The 19680-nt window shown below is 47.8% G+C and overlaps 2 protein-coding genes across 4 annotated transcripts in view; one reads left to right on the top strand and one right to left on the bottom strand.

The window, feature by feature from the left end:
• The window catches only part of IDUA (alpha-L-iduronidase), a 131875-nt gene extending 117218 nt beyond the window's left edge, over nucleotides 1-14657 (bottom strand). The window contains exons 1-2 of one of the 2 annotated variants that reach the window (XM_066574323.1): nucleotides 14433-14657; nucleotides 2237-2377 (exon numbers count right to left, since the gene is read on the bottom strand). In XM_066574323.1, the coding sequence (XP_066430420.1) occupies nucleotides 2237-2377; nucleotides 14433-14623 (332 nt within the window). In that variant the 5' untranslated portion in view covers nucleotides 14624-14657. Of the gene's footprint in view, nucleotides 1-2236; nucleotides 2378-2554; nucleotides 2637-14432 lie in introns of those variants that run through there. The other variant, XM_066574324.1, reaches the window with a different exon arrangement.
• A 2062-nt stretch (nucleotides 14658-16719) lies between these two features.
• Nucleotides 16720-19680, top strand: part of LOC136573122 (protein regulator of cytokinesis 1-like) — a 31278-nt gene continuing 28317 nt past the window's right edge. For both annotated transcript variants that reach the window (XM_066574320.1, XM_066574319.1), the window contains exon 1: nucleotides 16720-16852. In XM_066574320.1, coding sequence (XP_066430417.1) covers nucleotides 16830-16852 — 23 coding nt within the window. In that variant the 5' untranslated portion in view covers nucleotides 16720-16829. The remainder of the gene's footprint in view (nucleotides 16853-19680) is intronic.

Below are 19680 nucleotides of genomic sequence, written 5' to 3'. Positions count from 1 at the left end.
TCTAGATAGGAGATGCATGGAAAGAAAAAAATGTACTTCCTATTTTGTATATAAATAATAAAATAGGGAAGTTCTTTTTAGAAGAACTTCAAATTGTGACTCAACTACTTCTGTGTTGTGTCCGAGTTTTTCTCCAGTGCACTGATCAGATAATTAAGGCTACGATACCCTTTGAGTATCACTCAAATTGAACCAAGTACTTTAATGCCATCTACCTGTTTAGCTGTGAGAACATCCAGAGTACAACCCTTATCTCCAAAAAAATAAAAAAATCTTCTGAAATCGAAAACTAGGGTCACAGAATCATAAAATGATAAAGTTGGAAGGGACCTCCAGGGTCATCTGATCCGACCGCCTGCTCAGTGCAGGATTTACTAAATGATCCTAGACAGATGTCTGTCCAGCCTCTGTTTGAAGACGTCCATTGAAGGAGAACTCACCACCTCCTATGGTAACTTGTTCCACTCATTGATCACCCTCGATGTCTAATATCTAATCTGTGTCTCCTCCCTTTCAGTTTCATCCCATTGCTTCTAGTCTTCCCTTGTGCAGATGAGAATAGGGCTGATCCCTCTGCACTGTGACAGCCCTTCAGATATTTGTAGACAGCTATTAAGTCTCCTCTCAGCCTTCTTTTTTGCAAGCTAAACATTCCCGTTCCTCATAGGACATGATTTGCAGACCGCTCACCATCTTGGTAACTTTTCTCTGAACTTGCTCCAGTTTGTCTAGGTCTTTTTTAAATTGTGGTGCCCAGAACTGGACACAGTATTCCAGATGAGGTCTGACTAAGGAAGAGTAGAGGGGGATAATTACCTCAAGTTCTCTAGACTCTATGCTTCTCTTAATACATCCCAGAATTGTGTTACCCTTTTTTTGCTGCTGCATCACATTGCTGACTCATGTTCAGTCTGTGATTTATTAGTATACCCAAGTATTTCACATGTGCTGCTGCTTAGCCTAATTCTTCCCATTCTGTATGTGCTTTTTAAATTTTTCTTGCCCAGATGTAAGACTTTGCTTTTCTGCCTGTTTAATACCATTGTTATTCGCCACCAAATGTTCAAGCTTGTCTAGATCTTTTTGAATCCTCTATCTCTCTTCTCTAGTGTTAGCTATCCCTCCTAGTTTTGTGTCTTCAGCAAATCTGATCAGTTGTTCCTCAATTCCCTCATCTAGCTAATTTAAAAAAATGTTGAACAACACCGGGACCAGGACAGAGCGGTGTGGTACCCCCATTTGAGACATTCTTCTAATTAGATGTGCAGCCATTTGTGACTGTGAGTACTGTAGTGGCCCAGAGTTAGAGTTTTTTTTTTGCTGCTGCATCATACTGCTGACTCATGTTCAGTCTGTGATAACTGGACATGTCAGATAATTATTAAAATATTAATAGGATGTCAGATATTATAATATATTCAGATTTTGTTATAGAGATCAGAATCAAGAATAACGACAGAAATCATCATAAATTGGAATCTATTTCAGCTTTGACACACACATGGTCAAAAAATGCACCAAATGTACTAAATGATTTGTGTCTTTTAATAAATTTAGCACACGTATAGCCTAGGTATACTTGAGTATACACTAGGTCAAAAAAAAACCCACAATACTCACCTCCCAGTCGGCGTCTGTGTCCCTGGCGCGATGGTCTTCCCGGCGGTGCGGCAAGCTGCTTGAGAATTCTCCCTTCTCGGTTTTGAATTCCCCCGCCGTCAGCGCTGTGTAATTCACTGTATGGCTGTGAATGATCGAGCTCCGGCTGTGATTGGCTGGCGCTCAATCCAATCACAGCGCTTACTTGCTCACAGCGGGGAAATTCAAAGCCAAGCAGGAAGCTGACAGCGGGGAAAATTCTCAAGCAGCTTGCCGCACGGCCGGGGACACAGACGCTGGCTGGGAGGTGAGTAGTGCAGGATTTTTGTTTTTTTTTACCTGACTCGAGTATAAGCCGAGGGGGGCTTTTTCAGCATAAAAAAATGTGCTGAAAAACTGGGCTTATACTGGAGTATATCCGGTATATGCTGCACAGCTCTACAGTTATGGATTACACGCTTTGCTTGTGCACATCTTTCTTGATAGTGTTTGCTGTTTTTTTGCAATGTAAGCTTTAAAGGGAACCCATCACATCATATGATCCCTAAAATGAATTTATGGTGTCCCTACGATGTAACCGGCTTCCTTTGACACGTTGGACTATGACTCAATGGTAGAATGCCACAGAATTACTTACGAAACTTTAATAAGGTCCAGCAGCCAGTGAATTCTGATTTGTACAATGCCGCGATGAGGAACAGAAGATATGTGTGCCAGGTTCAATCTTTGGTCTTTACCCAAAAAATATGATTCTGTCTTGTCATGTGGTAAAGGGGGGCTGAAAATACAAAAAATGCATAGTTAATTAAAAAAAACTGGCCTTTCACAATACAGGACTACCGTTCAGGGAAAATATATACTGTGAGTGCAATGACTTTTTATCGAGGGATGGATATTTAATGGGAACTCGCAGGGCAGGGAATTTGGAATCCGAGGATGTACTTTTTATACTTACCCGGCTCACTGTTCACTCGCTGTCACCCCTGGAAGTTGGCGGGCTGTGAGCGTGACTCTATTTTTCAGTCCACTGTTTTCTATGGGAATACTGTCTCAAGAAAAGAGTCACAATCACAAACCAAAAACCAACTTTCAGGTGAGACAGTGAGGAATCAGGTGGCCAGGTAAGTATAAGTACCGCCCCGGACTCCATGTTCCCTGTCCTATGAGCACCATAACGGTTCCACTCATTGATCACCTTCACTGTCAGAAAGTTTTTTCTAAGATCTAATATCATAAATAAAATGCTAGACACTTTTGCTAGTTATCACATTGACTATCATGTAAGCACAAGTTTGTGCCTATTTAAATAAAGTTTATTGAAGAGAGCACTATAGGCAGTTTTAGTGATGGAACCCGCGCCGATAGGCATGCATGTAAATCGGTGCTCATTTCATTTTTTACACAGCCCAGCTGCACAGCAAACTACTGTTGGGAGGACATCCCAAGCCCAATTATCGGCCCGTGTAAAAGGACCATTATGGCGCCTTTACACCTTCAGATTTCAGTCTAATTAGAACAATTCCAATCTTGGGCTTCATTCACAGTTGCATACATTTGGAAACCATATGAGTAAGGCCTCATGTCCACTGGGTAAATGGAATTGCGGATTCCGCAGCGGGTTTCATTGCCATCCGCGGGTCCTTTAAATAGATTTTTGCACCCGCGGATGGCATTTTAAAAGAATTGCGTTTTTCATGCGCGGGAGAAAAAATGCGACATGCTCCATTTGCCGCGGATTCCGCGCGGATCGGCAACATTGCTATCACATTGATAGCAATGTGTGCGGATATCTGCATGTAAAAAAAATGCCATTTAAAGCAAATCCGCGGCAGATTCTGCGCGGATTGTATTTTTTGAGTGGACATGAGGCCTAAGAGAAAATCAGATTTGGAACATAAGCAACAAAGAAGTATAAATGAGCATTTCTGTATTTTGGGGCCAATCCTGCTTTTTTAAGGAAAAATGCTAGGCTAAATTTCTTGTTGCAAAACTTTTTTGTACATCAGAAAATTGATCTGGTGTGCTTAAGAATCTTAACCCCTTAATGCCAGGCCACTCTTAGGCCCTAATGGGCAACCAATTGTTCCGTTTTTTTGTCACATTCCTACCCTGGTCCCCTGAAAATAAGACATACCATGATTTTCCAGAATTTTTGAGGATGCAAAATGATTTTTCAGGCTTTTAGATGATGCTTGAAATATAAGCCCTACTCCAAAATTAAGCCCTGCTAAGGCTTACATTTTGAGTAAGGGCAATTATATTTCAAGCATCATCTAAAAAGCTGAAAAATCCTTTTGATCTAAAAATTATGGAAAATCATGGTCTGTCTTATTTTCAGGGAAACATGGTAGAGCCATCTCTTTTTTTATTTTTCTATCGTTGTAATTGTATCAGGGCTTATTTTTTGTGAGACGAGTTGTATTTTTAATGGCATTATTTTGTGGTACAAATAATGAACTATATAACTTTTCTTTTTTTGGGAAGAAAAAAGAATTTCCGACATTTTTGGGGGGGATTTCTATTTTACAAAGTTCAGCATGCAGACGCAATAATAAATCCGCTGAGTCAGCACGATTCTGGGGGTACCAAATTTATACAGTTTTTAATATTTAGCTGTGAAAATGCCTAAAGCCAATGGGAATATCAGAGCATCTGGAAGAATTGATAAGATCACTTTATGAGAACCAAGAAGCCACGGCCAAGACTGACTTTGGTAACACTGGCTGGTTTGAAATCAGGAAAGGCGTCCAACAAGGCTGCATTGTATCCCCAGCCCTGTTCCACTTGTATGCCGAAATGATCATAAGGTCCAAATTTTCACTTTCCTTAGATCCAAGATTGACTACAGTCGCAAATTGGGCTCGAAATCAAATGAAGACTCAGCCTTGGCCATAGTGCAATGTAAGTAATGGTGAAGATATGGAAGAGCAAAGATATCACTCAGCATTACAACAAAGATCCGAATATCAATGCCATCATTTTCCCAATAACTACATATGCAGCGAAAGCTGGACACTCAAGAAAGTAGCCAGAAGAAGGATGGAGGCCTTTGAGCTGTGGTGCTGATGGCATATGCTGCGCATACCATGGTCAGAGATGGTCACAAATACGGCGATCCTAGACCGCGTCAGACCAAAAGTATCACTAGAAAGCAAAATCACCAAACAACGGCTTCCATACTTTGGTCATACGAGCCAATTCTCTGGAACCAACATTAATGCTCGGCACAGTCAGTGGATCCAGAAGAAGAGGACACCAAAGAACACGCTGCATAGACACAATCAAGGTTGGCACGAACATGACTGTGGAAGATCTGAAGGAAACGGCCAAAAACAGGAAAGCTTGGCGTATGCTGATCCACAAGGTGACCGATAAATATGTGTGAACAGCGCCTCGTGGGTCCTGGATAAATGGTCAACAGTTTCTGTAGGAAAAAGTAAATGTGGGCACTGACATGGTGCTTGGTGGAAGCTCATGTTGAAGGGACCCACCAGCACCGGGGGTCTGGGTTCGCCTGTCAATAACAATCCCCTTCGTTGATCTTTTTTTTTTTTTTAGTGGTACAACTAGTCAGTTGATAGTAAAAATGGAACGCACGTTTTGTACTCCAGCTTCCTATGAATGTGGAACGTGCACCACGTCATCATGTGATAGGCGTAATCTCATTAATGGATATACCTCCTCTTCTGATTACGCCTTAGGGTGCCTGCACACGAACGGAATTTCCAGCGCGTTATTTTAGGCACATTATGTGCCCCAGACCGCAGCCAATATATAGTTGTGAAAAAACGCGATACAAATCCGTCCGTCTGGGGACAACTGTAGAGGAAGATAGGTAGTATTTCTTGCCAATGCAGGATCTAAGAATGCAAAATCTGTAGTAATGAATTCGGCCGCCTGCAGACGAGCGGGTCGGATCCAGCGGCGAGAATTCTCGCCGCGGGACCCGACCCGAGAACCTGCAGTGACGAGCGTGTACTCACCCACGCCTGGCGGCCCCGGCTCTTTCATGTGCCGGCTGCCGCGCAGACCGGAGCCGGCGGCCGGGTGAGTGTGAGCCCCGCACAAAAATAGGACATGTCGCGGTTTGTTTGCTGCGCGAGATTTCACGTGGCCAAACCGCGGCCGTCTGCATAGGAGTGCGTATTGTAATGCACTCCTATGCAGACTTTCAGCGGCGGAAATCCTGCGGGAAATACCGCCCGTGTGCAGGCGGCCTTCCTCTTGTGAATTTTTTTGCGGTGACTGAAATAAAGTCACGCTGGAGAAACGCCTGAAAAAAGTTACATGGATCAACCATGCCCACAAAGACATCTGCTCACCGGGTGAAAGCATGTTGCCAGAATAATTTAACGGCGCTCGCACAAGCAAGAGGGACAAAACGGAGTCTGGGTGTTTGTTTTTAAGCTGTTTTCCAAGGAATGGGCAGTTCTCTAGGGGTTGGGTTTACAATATGGGGTGTCTGCTGGGTTTTCTGCGTGTTTTTTCCCGCAACACATCCGCGTATATCCGCGCGTGATTTTTCACGCATCCGCACCTATCCGCAAGCACATTTAGGTACCATACGCACGTGAAAATCTGCTAGCGGAATCCGGAACGCTCGTGTGCAGGCGGCCATAGGCTGATTCACCTGGCTTCCACGTGACAACTTGCAGGGAGTGCACATTGTGTATAAATACTTGCTATGTTAAGTTTTATGTATCTGCTTGAGAATGGCGTACCAACACGCCGAAACGCGTTGCATTAGTTATAATAAAAATATGGTTGTTTAATAGAGATGAGCGAGCACCCAAATGCTCCGGTCCGCGCTATTTGAGTCGAACTTTTCGTAAAATTTGAGAGCTCTACTCGAGTAACGAACCCCATTGACTACAATGGGAGACTTGAGCATTTTTGTATGTGGAACGCCGGGTGCCGAGCTTTTTTTGTTGTTTTTTTCTTGGTTCGTCTGTCCATCTCTCTCTGTCTGTCTTTCTGCCAGACCAAAAACTTTCAAATGACGCGCGCTGCGTCGCGGCAGGGAGGGGCCAAAACAGGCACGTCGCAGCGGGGTGGAGCCAAAAGCTGTGGCGGGGTCGAACGCAATTTGATGCTCGTTCAAGTAACGAGCACCATTGAGTACGCTAATACTCGAACGAGCATCAAGCCAACTGGACCTTTCCACAATCTTCCCCCTACCTGTGCAGTGCGGAGCACACTTTTGTTTCTGTGTCATTGTATTCTAAGGGCCATGATGTTTTTATTTTACCAGGCATGGAGCTCCATGAGGGCTCTATTTTTTGCAGGATGAATTTTAGTCTTCATTTATCTCAGATTTGGGAACACAACATTTTGATCACTTTTTATTCCAGTTTTTCCAAAGAAAAGATTAACAAAACCTGTAATTCTATTCTGGCATGGTTTAAATTTTTTTTTAATCATCATTTATCATGCGGTATAAGTAATATGTTACAGTAACTCTGCAGGTCGACACGATTACATCAATACCAAATTTATATAGTTTTTTTTGTTACTTTTCCGCTTATTTAGTATAGCAAGATTCAAAGACCCTAACATTTTTCCTTCCATTGACGGTGCTGCGCCCGGGTTTATTCTGCAGGATGAGTTGTACTTTTCAATGGTAGCATTTAGTGATTTATATGAGTTGTTGATCACTTTCTATTGTGTTTTTGGAAAGCAGGATACACAAAATTAGCTATTTTGCCCATAATTTTAATAAGTGTATTTTTTACAGCGTTCAATGTGCGGATTAAATAAAGTACTAATTTTTTTACCTGGGTCATTACAAATGTGGTCATACCAAATTTGAGAAGTTTTTATGCATGTTTTTTTTTTTACATAGTAAGGGTGCATTCAGGCAAGTGTGGTTTATACGCTGCTACAGCAACGTGTAAACCACGCTGCTGACATGCAGGAATTCTGCGGTGAACAAGCTGTTCACACGGAGCAGCCTGTACACATGTCCATACTGTGAGCGGAGTGCTGCCGCGGCTCCTATAGGAGCCTGTGGTCAGCACCATGGACAGCGCCTCAGTGCGGCGCTGACAGGTGAGTCGGCAATCGCTGTCCTACCTTTTTTACCAGCGCAGATTCTGCGCTGGTAAATAAGCTCGGTGTGAGCGCTTCCATAGCAACCTACAGAAGCGTGGTTTACATGTTGCTGTAGTAGCGTGTAAACCACACTCGTATGAATGCACCCGAAGGCTGGGTTCACACAGGGCGGATTTGCCGGGGTTTTGCCGTGCGGAATTCGCCGCGGCAAATCCGCCCGCGACCGCTAATCTCGGGATTAGCCAGCCATGTGGACAAGATTTCTCAGAAATCTCGTCCACACGGGACGGCCAATCCGCTGCGGTAAGTCCGGCTGAAACCGCGGCTGCAGCCGCCGCAGCCGCGGTTTCAAAAGATGCAGCATGTCTATTTATTGTTTACTTTAGTCGCGGCCGCGCTCTCCTCTATGGGAGCGCCGGCCGCAACGGAAAAGCGAGCGGCCGGGCCGCTTCAAAGCCGCCGCGAGTTTTTCCGCGGCGCTTCTCCTGGCGGAAATCTCGCGTTTTTTGCTGCGGCCAAACCGCCGGATTTCCGACGGGAATACGCCTAGTGTGAACCCAGCCTAAGGGATTTTGTCTTTATTTTTTAGACGTTTTACTTTTGTTCCACTAGGGGACCTAAATTTCATTAGATTTGATTGTTCCTGTAATACACTGCAATGCTTGTTGATGACAGTGCATCAGAATAAAGCCCCTAAGCGGCTGCCGTCAGGAGACATATGGACGGTCGTTAAGGGGTTAAGTATACACACAAAACTTATTTCATGCAGATTCTGTTGTGGATTCCGCATCAAAGTCCACACGAATACAGTGCAATGCACCCTACCTCCCAATGTTTTTAACAGACGGCTTTTCCCATGTACAGATTTGAAATCTGCAAAGTGGAAAAAAACTAGTCACAACACTTGCTGATGTGGAAACCGCAAGGAATCGACACTGAATGGGGTGACTTATGTGTGGATCCATGGTGGTGGAAACTGCAAACCCTCGGATTTCACTGCCAATACATGTAGTAATGGGAACGCCCTCTTAGGGTATGTTTATGGTCTCCAAGAGTGCCCTTTTGGCCGCTATACATTAGTATACCTTTTTTCAGCTGCACTATTCTATACATTAGCATCCAGTAGGTTTTTTAGTAACTTGGGAGCCTAAGGGTAAAGTATGCCTATACTATAGCATACACTCAACATGCTCTTCGTAGAAAAAAAATCCTGCCGCTAGAAGAAGTTTCCATTTTTCTGGAAACCTCGTCCTGCACTTCCATCTCAGGCAAATCTGTAAATGATGAAAGTTGTGGTGATTAGATGAATGGTCTTGCCACCTGAGGCCCTAAAACTGGTTCCCCCCTTGGCCTATAAGAGGCTGTCGGAGGCCCCTTGTGTGTAGTGACCTCTTCTTTCGCTTGTAGAGCTTGTTGACCACTAGACGCCTCTACGAGGCAGAGAAGAGATTTCACCCCGTTACCAGAGGGGGCGCATTATTGGGATGTGAGAAGCTGGGTGGTCGTATCCATGAATTGTCCCCCACCGGTCATTCTGTCCAGACTGTTAGGGGGTGTTAGGATAAGTGGATGTGTGAGGGCACACAAGGTGACCGGGCTCAGGACGCCCCCTACAGACCATCAATACAAAGGACCATCTGACCAGCCTGTTAGGAGATGTTGGGACCAGTGGATGTGTGAGGGCACACAAGGTGACCGGGCTCAGAATGCCCCCTACAGACCACCAGTAGAGAGGACCGTCTGACCAGACTGTTAGGAGGTGTTGGGACCAGCGGATGTGTGAGGGCAGAGAAGGTGACCGGGCTCAGAACGCCCCCTACAGACCACCAGTAGAGAGTACCGTCTGACCAGACTGTTAGGAGGTGTTTGGGCCAGTGGACGTGTGAGGGCACACAAGGTGACCGGGCTCAGGACGCCCCCTACAGACCACCAGTAGAGAGGACCGTCTGACCAGACTGTTAGGAGGTGTTGGGACCAGCGGATGTGTGAGGGCAGAGAAGGTGACCAGGCTCAGAACGCCCCCTACAGACCACCAGTAGAGAGTACCGTCTGACCAGACTGTTAGGAGGTGTTGGCACCAGTAGAGAGGAGCACACAAGGTGATCGGGCTCAGGACGCCCCCTACAGACCACGATGAAATTGGACTGCTATGGAATGGAACCAGGTTGTCTTCAGTGACAAATCCAGGTTTAGTTTGGGCGCTGATGACGGCCGTGTTCGTGTCTGGGGACCTCGGGCTGAGCACCTTAATCCTGGCTTTACTGTGGAGCGGCACACTGCCTCCTGGTGGTGTAATGGTCTGGGGGGCCATCGCATACAACAGTCTCTCCCCCTATTAGTGGTAGGAGGGACAATGACAGCTCAGCACATCCTGCAGCCACATGTGTTCCTCTCATGGCGGCTTCCAACAGGCAGCAGGATAATGCTCGGACCACACAAAGGAGGTCACAGGAAGCCCCCACAACATGGTCACACTTGCGTGGCCTGCATAGCTACAAGATTTATCGTTAATACAACATTCATAGCGCAAAAATGATGCACTAAGGTGTACGCAATTGTACTTACGTCCGTGTGAAGCCGCCCTTAAAGGCTGCCAGTCTGTCATATGATAAAGTCAAGTGGGCTGGCTGAATAGCTCCACAACTGTGACCCCGCTTGACTCCATAACGGCGTGTCTTGATATTTGCCTCGGTCCGCCCACATGGGCTGTTAGTTTGGGCTCCTAGCGTTGTGTCTCTCAAGTGAGCGGTCTCCACTGCTGACTGTCCATGGGTGAAGTCTTGATTGACAGTCGGATGTCACCCATGGACAGTGAGCGATGGAGTAGTCTGTTTCACAAGTTCACAGCGCCAGGAGCCGGGTCTAAATAGGGCTTGTACGGGTGAACAGGGGCACGTATCAAGAAAGGGACGTGACAAAAGAGTCTACGGGGGGCGAATGCAGCTATGTGCCAGCCCCGCTAACTTTACTGCAACTATCAAGAAAGGAAAGTGACGATATAGTCAGCGGGGAGACGGATGCAGCTATGTGCCAGCCCCGCTAACTTTACTCCAACTATCAAGAAAAGCAAAGTGACGATATAGTCAGCGGGGAGGCGGATGAAGCTATGTGCTAGCCCGGCTAACTTTACTCCAAGTATCAAGAAAAGCAAAGTGACTATATAGTCAGCGGGGAGACGGATGCAGCTATGTGTCAGCCCCGCTAACTCTACTCCAACTATCAAGAAAAGCAAAGTGATGATATTGTCAGCGGGGCGGCGGAAGCAGCTATGTGCCAGCCCCGCTAACTTTACTCCGACTATCAAGAAAGGAAAGTGACGATATTGTCAGCGGGGCGGCGGATGCAGCTATGTGCCCGTTAACTTTACTGCAACTATCAAGAAAGGAAAGTGACGATATTGTTAGTGGGGCGGCGAATGCAACTATGTGCCAGCCCTGCTAACTATACTCCAACTATCAAGAAAAACAAAGTGACAATATAGTCAGCGGGGAGACGGATGCAGCTATGTGCCAGCCCCGCTAACTTTACTCCAACTATCAAGAAAGGAAAGTGACGATATTGTCAGCGGGGCGGCAGATGCAGCTATGTGCCCGTTAACTTTACTGCAACTATCAAGAAAGGAAAGTGACGATATTGTCAGCGGGGCGGCGAATGCAACTATGTGCCAGCCCCGCTAACTTTACTCCAACTATCAAGAAAGGAAAGTGACGATATTGTCAGCGGGGCGGCGGATGCAGCTATGTGTCAGCCCCGCTAACTTTACTCCAACTATCAAGAAAAGCAAAGTGATGATATTGTCAGCGGGCGGCGGAAGCAGCTATGTGAAAGCCCCGCTAACTTTACTCCAACTATCAAGATAGGAAAGTGACGATATTGTCAGCGGGGCGGCGGATGCAGCTATGTGCCCGTTAACTTTACTGCAACTATCAAGAAAGGAAAGTGACGATATTGTCAGCGGGGGGGCGGATGCAGCTATGTGTCAGCCCCGCTAACTATACTCCAACTATCAAGAAAAACAAAGTGACAATATAGTCAGCGGGGAGACGGATGCAGCTATGTGCCAGCCCCGCTAACTTTACTCCAACTATCAAGAAAGGAAAGTGACGATATTGCAGGCGGGGCGGCAGATGCAGCTATGTGCCCGTTAACTTTACTGCAACTATCAAGAAAGGAAAGTGACGATATTGTCAGCGGGGCGGCAGATGCAGCTATGTGCCCGTTAACTTTACTGCAACTATCAAGAAAGGAAAGTGACGATATTGTCAGCGGGGCGGCGAATGCAACTATGTGCCAGCCCCGCTAACTTTACTCCAACTATCAAGAAAGGAAAGTGACGATATTGTCAGCGGGGCGGCGGATGCAGCTATGTGTCAGCCCCGCTAACTTTACTCCAACTATCAAGAAAAGCAAAGTGATGATATTGTCAGCGGGCGGCGGAAGCAGCTATGTGAAAGCCCCGCTAACTTTACTCCAACTATCAAGATAGGAAAGTGACGATATTGTCAGCGGGGCGGCGGATGCAGCTATGTGCCCGTTAACTTTACTGCAACTATCAAGAAAGGAAAGTGACGATATTGTCAGCGGGGGGGCGGATGCAGCTATGTGTCAGCCCCGCTAACTATACTCCAACTATCAAGAAAAACAAAGTGACAATATAGTCAGCGGGGAGACGGATGCAGCTATGTGCCAGCCCCGCTAACTTTACTCCAACTATCAAGAAAGGAAAGTGACGATATTGCAGGCGGGGCGGCAGATGCAGCTATGTGCCCGTTAACTTTACTGCAACTATCAAGAAAGGAAAGTGACGATATTGTCAGCGGGGCGGCGGATGTAGCTATGTGCCCGTTAACTTTACTGCAACTATCAAGAAAGGAAAGTGACGATATTGTCAGCGGGGTGGCGAATGCAACCATGTGCCAGCCCCACTAACTATACTGCAACTATCAAGAAAAGCAAAGTGACGATATAGTCAGCGGGGAGACGGATGCAGCTATGTGCCAGCCCGCTAACTATACTCCAACTATCAAGAAAGGAAAGTGACGATATAGTCAGCGGGGCGGCGAATGCAACTATGTGCCAGCCCCGCTAACTATACTCCAACTATCAAGAAAGGAAAGTGACGATATAGTCAGCGGGGCGGCGAATGCAACTATGTGCCAGCCCCGCTAACTATACTCAAACTATCAAAAAAAACAAAGTGACAATAAAGTCAGCGGGGAGATGGATGCAGCTATGTGCCAGCCCCGCTAACTTTACTGCAACTATCAAGAAAGGAAAGTGACGATATAGTCAGCAGGGAGACGGATGCAGCTATGTGTCAGCCCCGCTAACTTTACTCCAACTATCAAGAAAGGAAAGTGACGATATAGTCAGCGGGGAGACGGATGCAGCTATGTGCCAGCCCCGCTAACTTTACTCCAACTATCAAGAAAGGAAAGTGACGATATTGTCAGCGGGGAGACGGATGCAGCTATGTGCTAGCCCCGGTAAATTTACTGCAACTATCAAGAAAGGAAAGTGACGATATTGTCAGCGGGGCGGCGGATGCAGCTATGTGCCCGTTAACTTTACTGCAACTATCAAGAAAGGAAAGTGACGATATTGTCAGCGGGGCGGCGAATGCAACCATGTGCCAGCCCCGCTAACTTTACTCCAACTATCAAGAAAAGAAAGTGACGATATAGTCAGCGGGGAGACGGATGCAGCTATTTGCTAACACCGCTAACTTTACTCCAACTATCAAGAAAGGAAAGTGACGATATTGTCAGCGGGGCGGCGAATGCAACTATGTGCCAGCCCCGCTAACTATACTCCAACTATCAAGAAAAACAAAGTGACAATATAGTCAGTGGGGAGACGGATGCAGCTATGTGCTAGCCCCGCTAACTTTACTACAACTATCAAGAAAGGAAAGTGACGATATTGTCAGCGGGGTGCCGGATGCAGAGCTATGTGCCAGCCCCGCTAACTTTACTACAACTATCAAGAAAAGCAAAGTGACGATATAGTCAGCGGGGAGACGGATGCAGCTATGTGCTAGCCCCGCTAACTATACTCCAACTATCAAGAAAAGCAAAGTGACGATATTGTCAGCGGGGAGGCGGATGCAGCTATGTGCCAGCCCCGCTAACTATACTCCAACTATCAAGAAAAACAAAGTGACAATATAGTCAGTGGGGAGACGGATGCAGCTATGTGCCAGCCCCGCTAACTTTACTCCAACTATCAAGAAAAGCAAAGTGACGATATTGTCAGCGGGGCGGCGAATGCAACCATGTGCCAGCCCCGCTAACTATACTACAACTATCAAGAAAGGAAAGTGACGATATAGTCAGCGGGGAGGCGGATGCAGCTATGTGTCAGCCCCGCTAACTTTACTCCATAAGGCAGCTTTCACACGAACATATGCACATTTGTGTACACCTTAGCGCAACTTTGTTGCACTATGAACGAGGCTTTTTTGTGCACGTCGGCATATTTTATTGTACGTTTTTTGCTCACGGTGTACATTTATTTGCACGCTGGACATGAAGACGCCCCGACTTAAAGGGCTAATCCATCTGAGCCCCGGATATATGCCTTTTCGAGCTGAATTGTGCATCTTCTTGCGTATTGAGCGCACATTCCATTGACTTCTATGGGAACCCTCAGTGTACAAATGCCCACAGAAGTAAAGCATGCTGCGGATTTTTTTTTTTTTTTGCGATCAGGGATTTTATTAACTCTTTCAGCGCTCCAGGTATCACAAGAAGCGCACACGGCGCAGCGTATTTAGCACTTACCACAATCCTGTACTTTTCCAGAAAAGTTTCATTTCCTGTCTAGCCTTTGTGGGGTCTACATTAATGACGTGGCCAGCAGGCACCACGCCGGGCATTAGGCCCACGGCCAGAATAAAATGCAATAAACTCATATCCTGTGACCGTACATAATCCAGTTCACTGGAAGTCGCCTGCAAACCCCGTGACAGCATGAGCTGCCCATGCTGCAGGTCTGAGGAGTCACTTCCTAGGTTAGTCACGGGGGGGAGTCAATGCAGCGCAGAGCATGCAGCCAATAACAGGGCAGGAATACAGCAAGGTCCCCCCGCCTTCTGCAGTGGTTTGCTCCAAGTCTGCACAGCACTATATATACACAGGATGAGGGTCCTGTATACAGAGGTGGTGGGATGTATAGGGGTGGGGGACAGCAGGCAACTCACAAAGCTGGAGGCAGGATATGTGAGGGTCCATTCTGCATTACGGGGGCTACAGAGATAGTACAGACGGCCATCGCACAGGCGCGGACACGCTGCAATGCGGGGGGATATAGATGGGAGAATAGTTTACATGGGACAACTATTGTCTGAATAGACCGGCAATTCCCAACCAGGCGGGCGCGGTATATCCTGTTGTATCGTGAGAGTCCACCAGGGGTGCTGTGGCTGGGAATCACTTAACCGACACTAAAAGGGTTTTCCAGGCAGCATCCACCGGGGTTGGAGCAGAAGCAACAGCTCCGACCCTATGTAGTGGCCGATGCTTGTAACTGCACGTGCAGCTCCCATTGAAATCAGCCTGCAATTACCAGCTCCTATTGATTTCTATGAGAGCTGCGCCTGCAATTACAAGCGCTGGCCACTACACAGGGTCAGAGCAGCTGCTTCCGCTCCAACCCCAGTGGGCGCTGCCTGGAGAACCTATCCACAAGGGGGGGAAATTCCGTGGCATTCACAGTAGCAGCCAAGTGGATTGGATGTAGAGGATCTTGTCCACAAGCTGCGGAAATAAACCGCACAACCCATGCGGAAACGGACGTGCGGCGCGAATTGTATCTCCGTTTCTGCCGCAGAACCCACCTCTTCTTAGGCCGCCTCCATACGACCGGATTTGATTTGCGTAATCCGTGATCGTCACCCACGCGGACAATTTGCGGTATTCCGCACCCACTGAAAAAAACAGAGTACTCGCAGCTCACATGAGCAGATGGCGATTTCCACGAGCGGATTTACAATCGCAGCATGTTCTATTTTTGCGCGGAATCCAAAGACAATGGAAGCCGCCTGACCCGCAGCCCGTCTGTAATTAATATTGCGGCTCGCCCGCTGGTCCCCGCATCATCGCTAAGCGACGGCGCAGGAAAAAAACAATATTTAAAAAAAAAAAAAGTGTCCTGCGCATGACTGACGGCGAGCGTCTGCGGTCATCCGCAATACCGAAATAGTGGGCACTTGGGGGCGGCGGCCAGGGTCCGCCGTGAGCTCCCGCATCCAGATTGGAACGCGAAAAGTCACAGCACGCCGCGATTTTTCTCGCAGCGCGATGCAGGAATAAGTCGCTCGTGTGTATGACCGCATTCATAAGAAGGGGTTCACACTCGCTCAGGATTTGAACGTCTCGCAAAGCACAAATCTTGCGCTATTTTCCTGGCCGTGTAAAACCGGCCTTACGGTATTGTTTACACGGTGCGGAAATGCTGCAGTATTTCCGCAAAAGAGAGTCAAAATATGTACCGTGAGTGCAGACCTTGACTCACAATCAGCTGCGCTGATACATTTGCGCAGGCCTGAGCGCCGTGTTCTTGTGGAACGTCCCTTTTTTACGCAGCATCGCTATATTTTACCGTAAATGGCGCATTTCACGGATCTCCTAGTGTATTTCCCTCGCATTCACGTTAATGTCTAATGGGGCTTTTGTGCACAAATACCCAAAAGAGTAAAACGCGTGAAAAATACGCGTCCGCGAACGAATCCATTCAAATCTATGGCTTCCATTCACTGCGTATCGCGCATACAAATACGCCCGTGTGAAGCCGCCCAACAGTCACCCGCTGAATCTTTCCCTGTGGCTTATAGAATGTACAGCTAATAGCAGCACACCTCTGTACATATATATATATATATATATATATATATATATATGTATATATATATATGGTGGACCACAGGTCTCAGCATGCCCCGTATGATAAAAGCGCCTGAGGACTCCATGGCAACGGCTGCGCCCCGTGACGTCACTCGCCTAACTCCTTCCTGAAAACACTACTGTCACGTGACAGCAGCTCGTGTGGTTCCCGCCTTTCCTGTGCTCCTCCAATCAGATTCGTCGCTCAGACACTGGAGTGACGTTTGAAATCTCCGTCTGCGCGGCTGCTGACCGTTATCCTGTCGCGCGCAGAGCGCCGCCGCTGTGTACGTGAGCATGGCGCGGTTCGCGAGGAAGAGGTGAGACTGTACGGCAGCCGGTACCTGCCGGCACTGGTGGGCACGGGGCTCCCCGTCCAGCGGTGTGTACACAGGGGGTACCGGGAGCCGTGACAGGCGCGGGGGGAGGGGCGTAGGGAGCTGTCGGTGTGCGCGAGGGAATACTGGCTATACCCAGACCGTGCTGTACGGGGGCATGGAGGCTCTAGTACCCTGTTATACTGCCTCTAGCTTGGATACAAGATGTGATACGGGCGGGCATGGAGGCTCTAGTACCCTGTTATACTGCCTCTAGCTTGGATACAAGATGTGATACGGGCGGGCATGGAGGCTCTAGTACCCTGTTGTACTGCCTCTAGCTTGGATACAAGATGTGATACGAGCAGGCATGGAGGCTCTAGTACCCTGTTGGGATGCCTCTAGCTTGGATACCAGATGTGATACGGGCGGGCATGGAGGCGCCAGTACCCTGTTGTACTGCCTCTAGCTTGTATACAAGATGTGATACGGTTGGGCATGGTAGCTCTAGTACCCTGTTGTACTGCCTCTAGCTTGGATACAAGATGTGATACGAGCAGGCATGGAGGCTCTAGTACCCTGTTGGGATGCCTCTAGCTTGGATACCAGATGTGATACGGGCGGGCATGGAGGCTCTAGTACCCTGTTGTACCACCTCTAGCTTGGATACAGGATGTGATACAGGCGGCCATGGAGGCTCTAGTACCCTGTTGTACCGCCTCTAGCTTGGATACCAGATGTGATACGGGTGGGCATGGAGGCTCTAGTACCCTGTTGTACCGCCTCTAGCTTGGATACCAGATGTGATACGGGTGGGCATGGAGGCTCTAGCACCCTGTTGTACCACCTCTAGCTTGGATACAGGATGTGATACAGGCGGCCATGGAGGCTCTAGTACCCTGTTGTACCGCCTCTAGCTTGGATACCAGATGTGATACGGGTGGGCATGGAGGCTCTAGTACCCTGTTGTACCACCTCTAGCTTGGATACAGGATGTGATACAGGCGGCCATGGAGGCTCTAGTACCCTGTTGTACCGCCTCTAGCTTGGATACCAGATGTGATACAGGCGGCCATGGAGGCTCTAGTACCCTGTTGTACACCTCTAGCTTGGATACAAGATGTGATACGGGCAGGCATGGAGGCTCTAGTACCCTGTTGTACCGCCTCTAGCTTGGATACAAGATGTGATACGGGCGGGCATGGAGGCTCTAGTATCCTGTTGTACCGCCTCTAGCTTGGATACAAGATGTGATACGGGCAGGCATGGAGGCTCTAGTATCCTGTTGTACCGCCTCTAGCTTGGATACAAGATGTGATACGGGTGGGCATGGAGGCTCTAGTACCCTGTTGGGCCGCCTCTAGCTTGGATACAAGATGTGATACGGGCGGGCATGGAGGCTCTAGTACCCTGTTGTATCACCTCTAGCTTGGATACAGGATGTGATATGGGGTGGGGGGCCTAAATACAAAATTTGACCAAATCGCACCAAATTGGGGCATTGCTGACACTGAAGGGAGAAATGAGCAGTATTGTTAAATATCAACTAGTTAGTCAAGTGAAGTTAAACAATACCCAACTTGACCTGGTCACATGACCATTAACCTTGTCCAGCGTGACCTCAGTGATCCCTACCAGATTGGGCTGGTGTTGACACTCGGGTCACATGAGGTATTTCCGGAAGCCCATGTGCTCTAGCCTTTCATAACACCCACCACATCCCAGCGTTCCCTAAAGTTACTTGAACTCATGATCACTTGATCGCTCATATAGTCCGATGCAATAACATGGTATTGCATTATACTATAGTCTGACAAGCAGTGCATCAAGACGTACCACAAACACACCTTGATGGGTAGTAATTCATAATAGCCCTGTGGGCCTTTAGAAGGCCCTGGGCTGCCATGACAACCAAACTGCACTGATCGGGACATTTAAATGGCAGTCAGACTTCACTGCATTTAAAGGGCCCTGCTGCTTCACACAAATCCTGCCGCCAGAAGGTGTGTATGTGCGTCCTTTAGCCTTAAAGGGGTTGTCCCGCGCCGCAACGTTTTTTTTTTTTTTTCAATAGGCCCCCCGTTCGGCGTGAGACAAACCCAATGCATGTGTTTAAAAAAAAAACAAAAACGTTTAGTACTTACCCGAATCCCCGCGCTGCGGCGACTTCTTCCTTACCTTAGCAAGATGGCCGCCGGGATCTTCACCGACGATGCACCGCGGGTCTTCTCCCATGGTGCACCGTGGGCTCTGTGCGGTCCATTGCCAATTCCAGCCTCCTGATTGGCTGGAATTGGCACACGTGATGGGGCGGAGCTACGAGGACCAGCTCTCCGGCACGAGAGGCCCCATTCACCAGGGAGAAGACCGGACTGCGCAAGCGCGTCTAATCGGGCGATTAGACGCTGAAATTAGACGGCACCATGGCGACGGGGACGCCAGCAACGGAGCAGGTAAGTGAATAACTTCTGTATGGCTCATAATTAATGCACGATGTATATTACAAAGTGCATTAATATGGCCATACAGAAGTGTATACCCCCACTTGCTTTCGCGGGACAACCCCTTTAAGGCCTCCCTCACAGATGTTTTTGTACAGCGTTTAGCGCTGCCCTAAATGCTGTACAATGCTCCTATTCATCTCAATGTAGTTGTGCACACAAGTGTCAAAACGCAGCGTCTACAATGTTGCACTTTGACAGCGATCTACGTTCTATCTTTGGCCTCTTTCAGCCCTGCATCACCCATTGAGATGAATTGGCAGCGGTCTCAGCGCTGCTGAAAACACGGCACAACTTTGTACCACGTTTTTAGTAGCCCCAAACGCAAGC

The sequence above is a fragment of the Eleutherodactylus coqui genome, chromosome 7, assembly GCF_035609145.1.
Source record: "Eleutherodactylus coqui strain aEleCoq1 chromosome 7, aEleCoq1.hap1, whole genome shotgun sequence".
In the NCBI taxonomy this organism is placed as follows: domain Eukaryota; kingdom Metazoa; phylum Chordata; class Amphibia; order Anura; family Eleutherodactylidae; genus Eleutherodactylus; species Eleutherodactylus coqui.
This window is presented reverse-complemented; position numbering and strand designations above follow the sequence as displayed.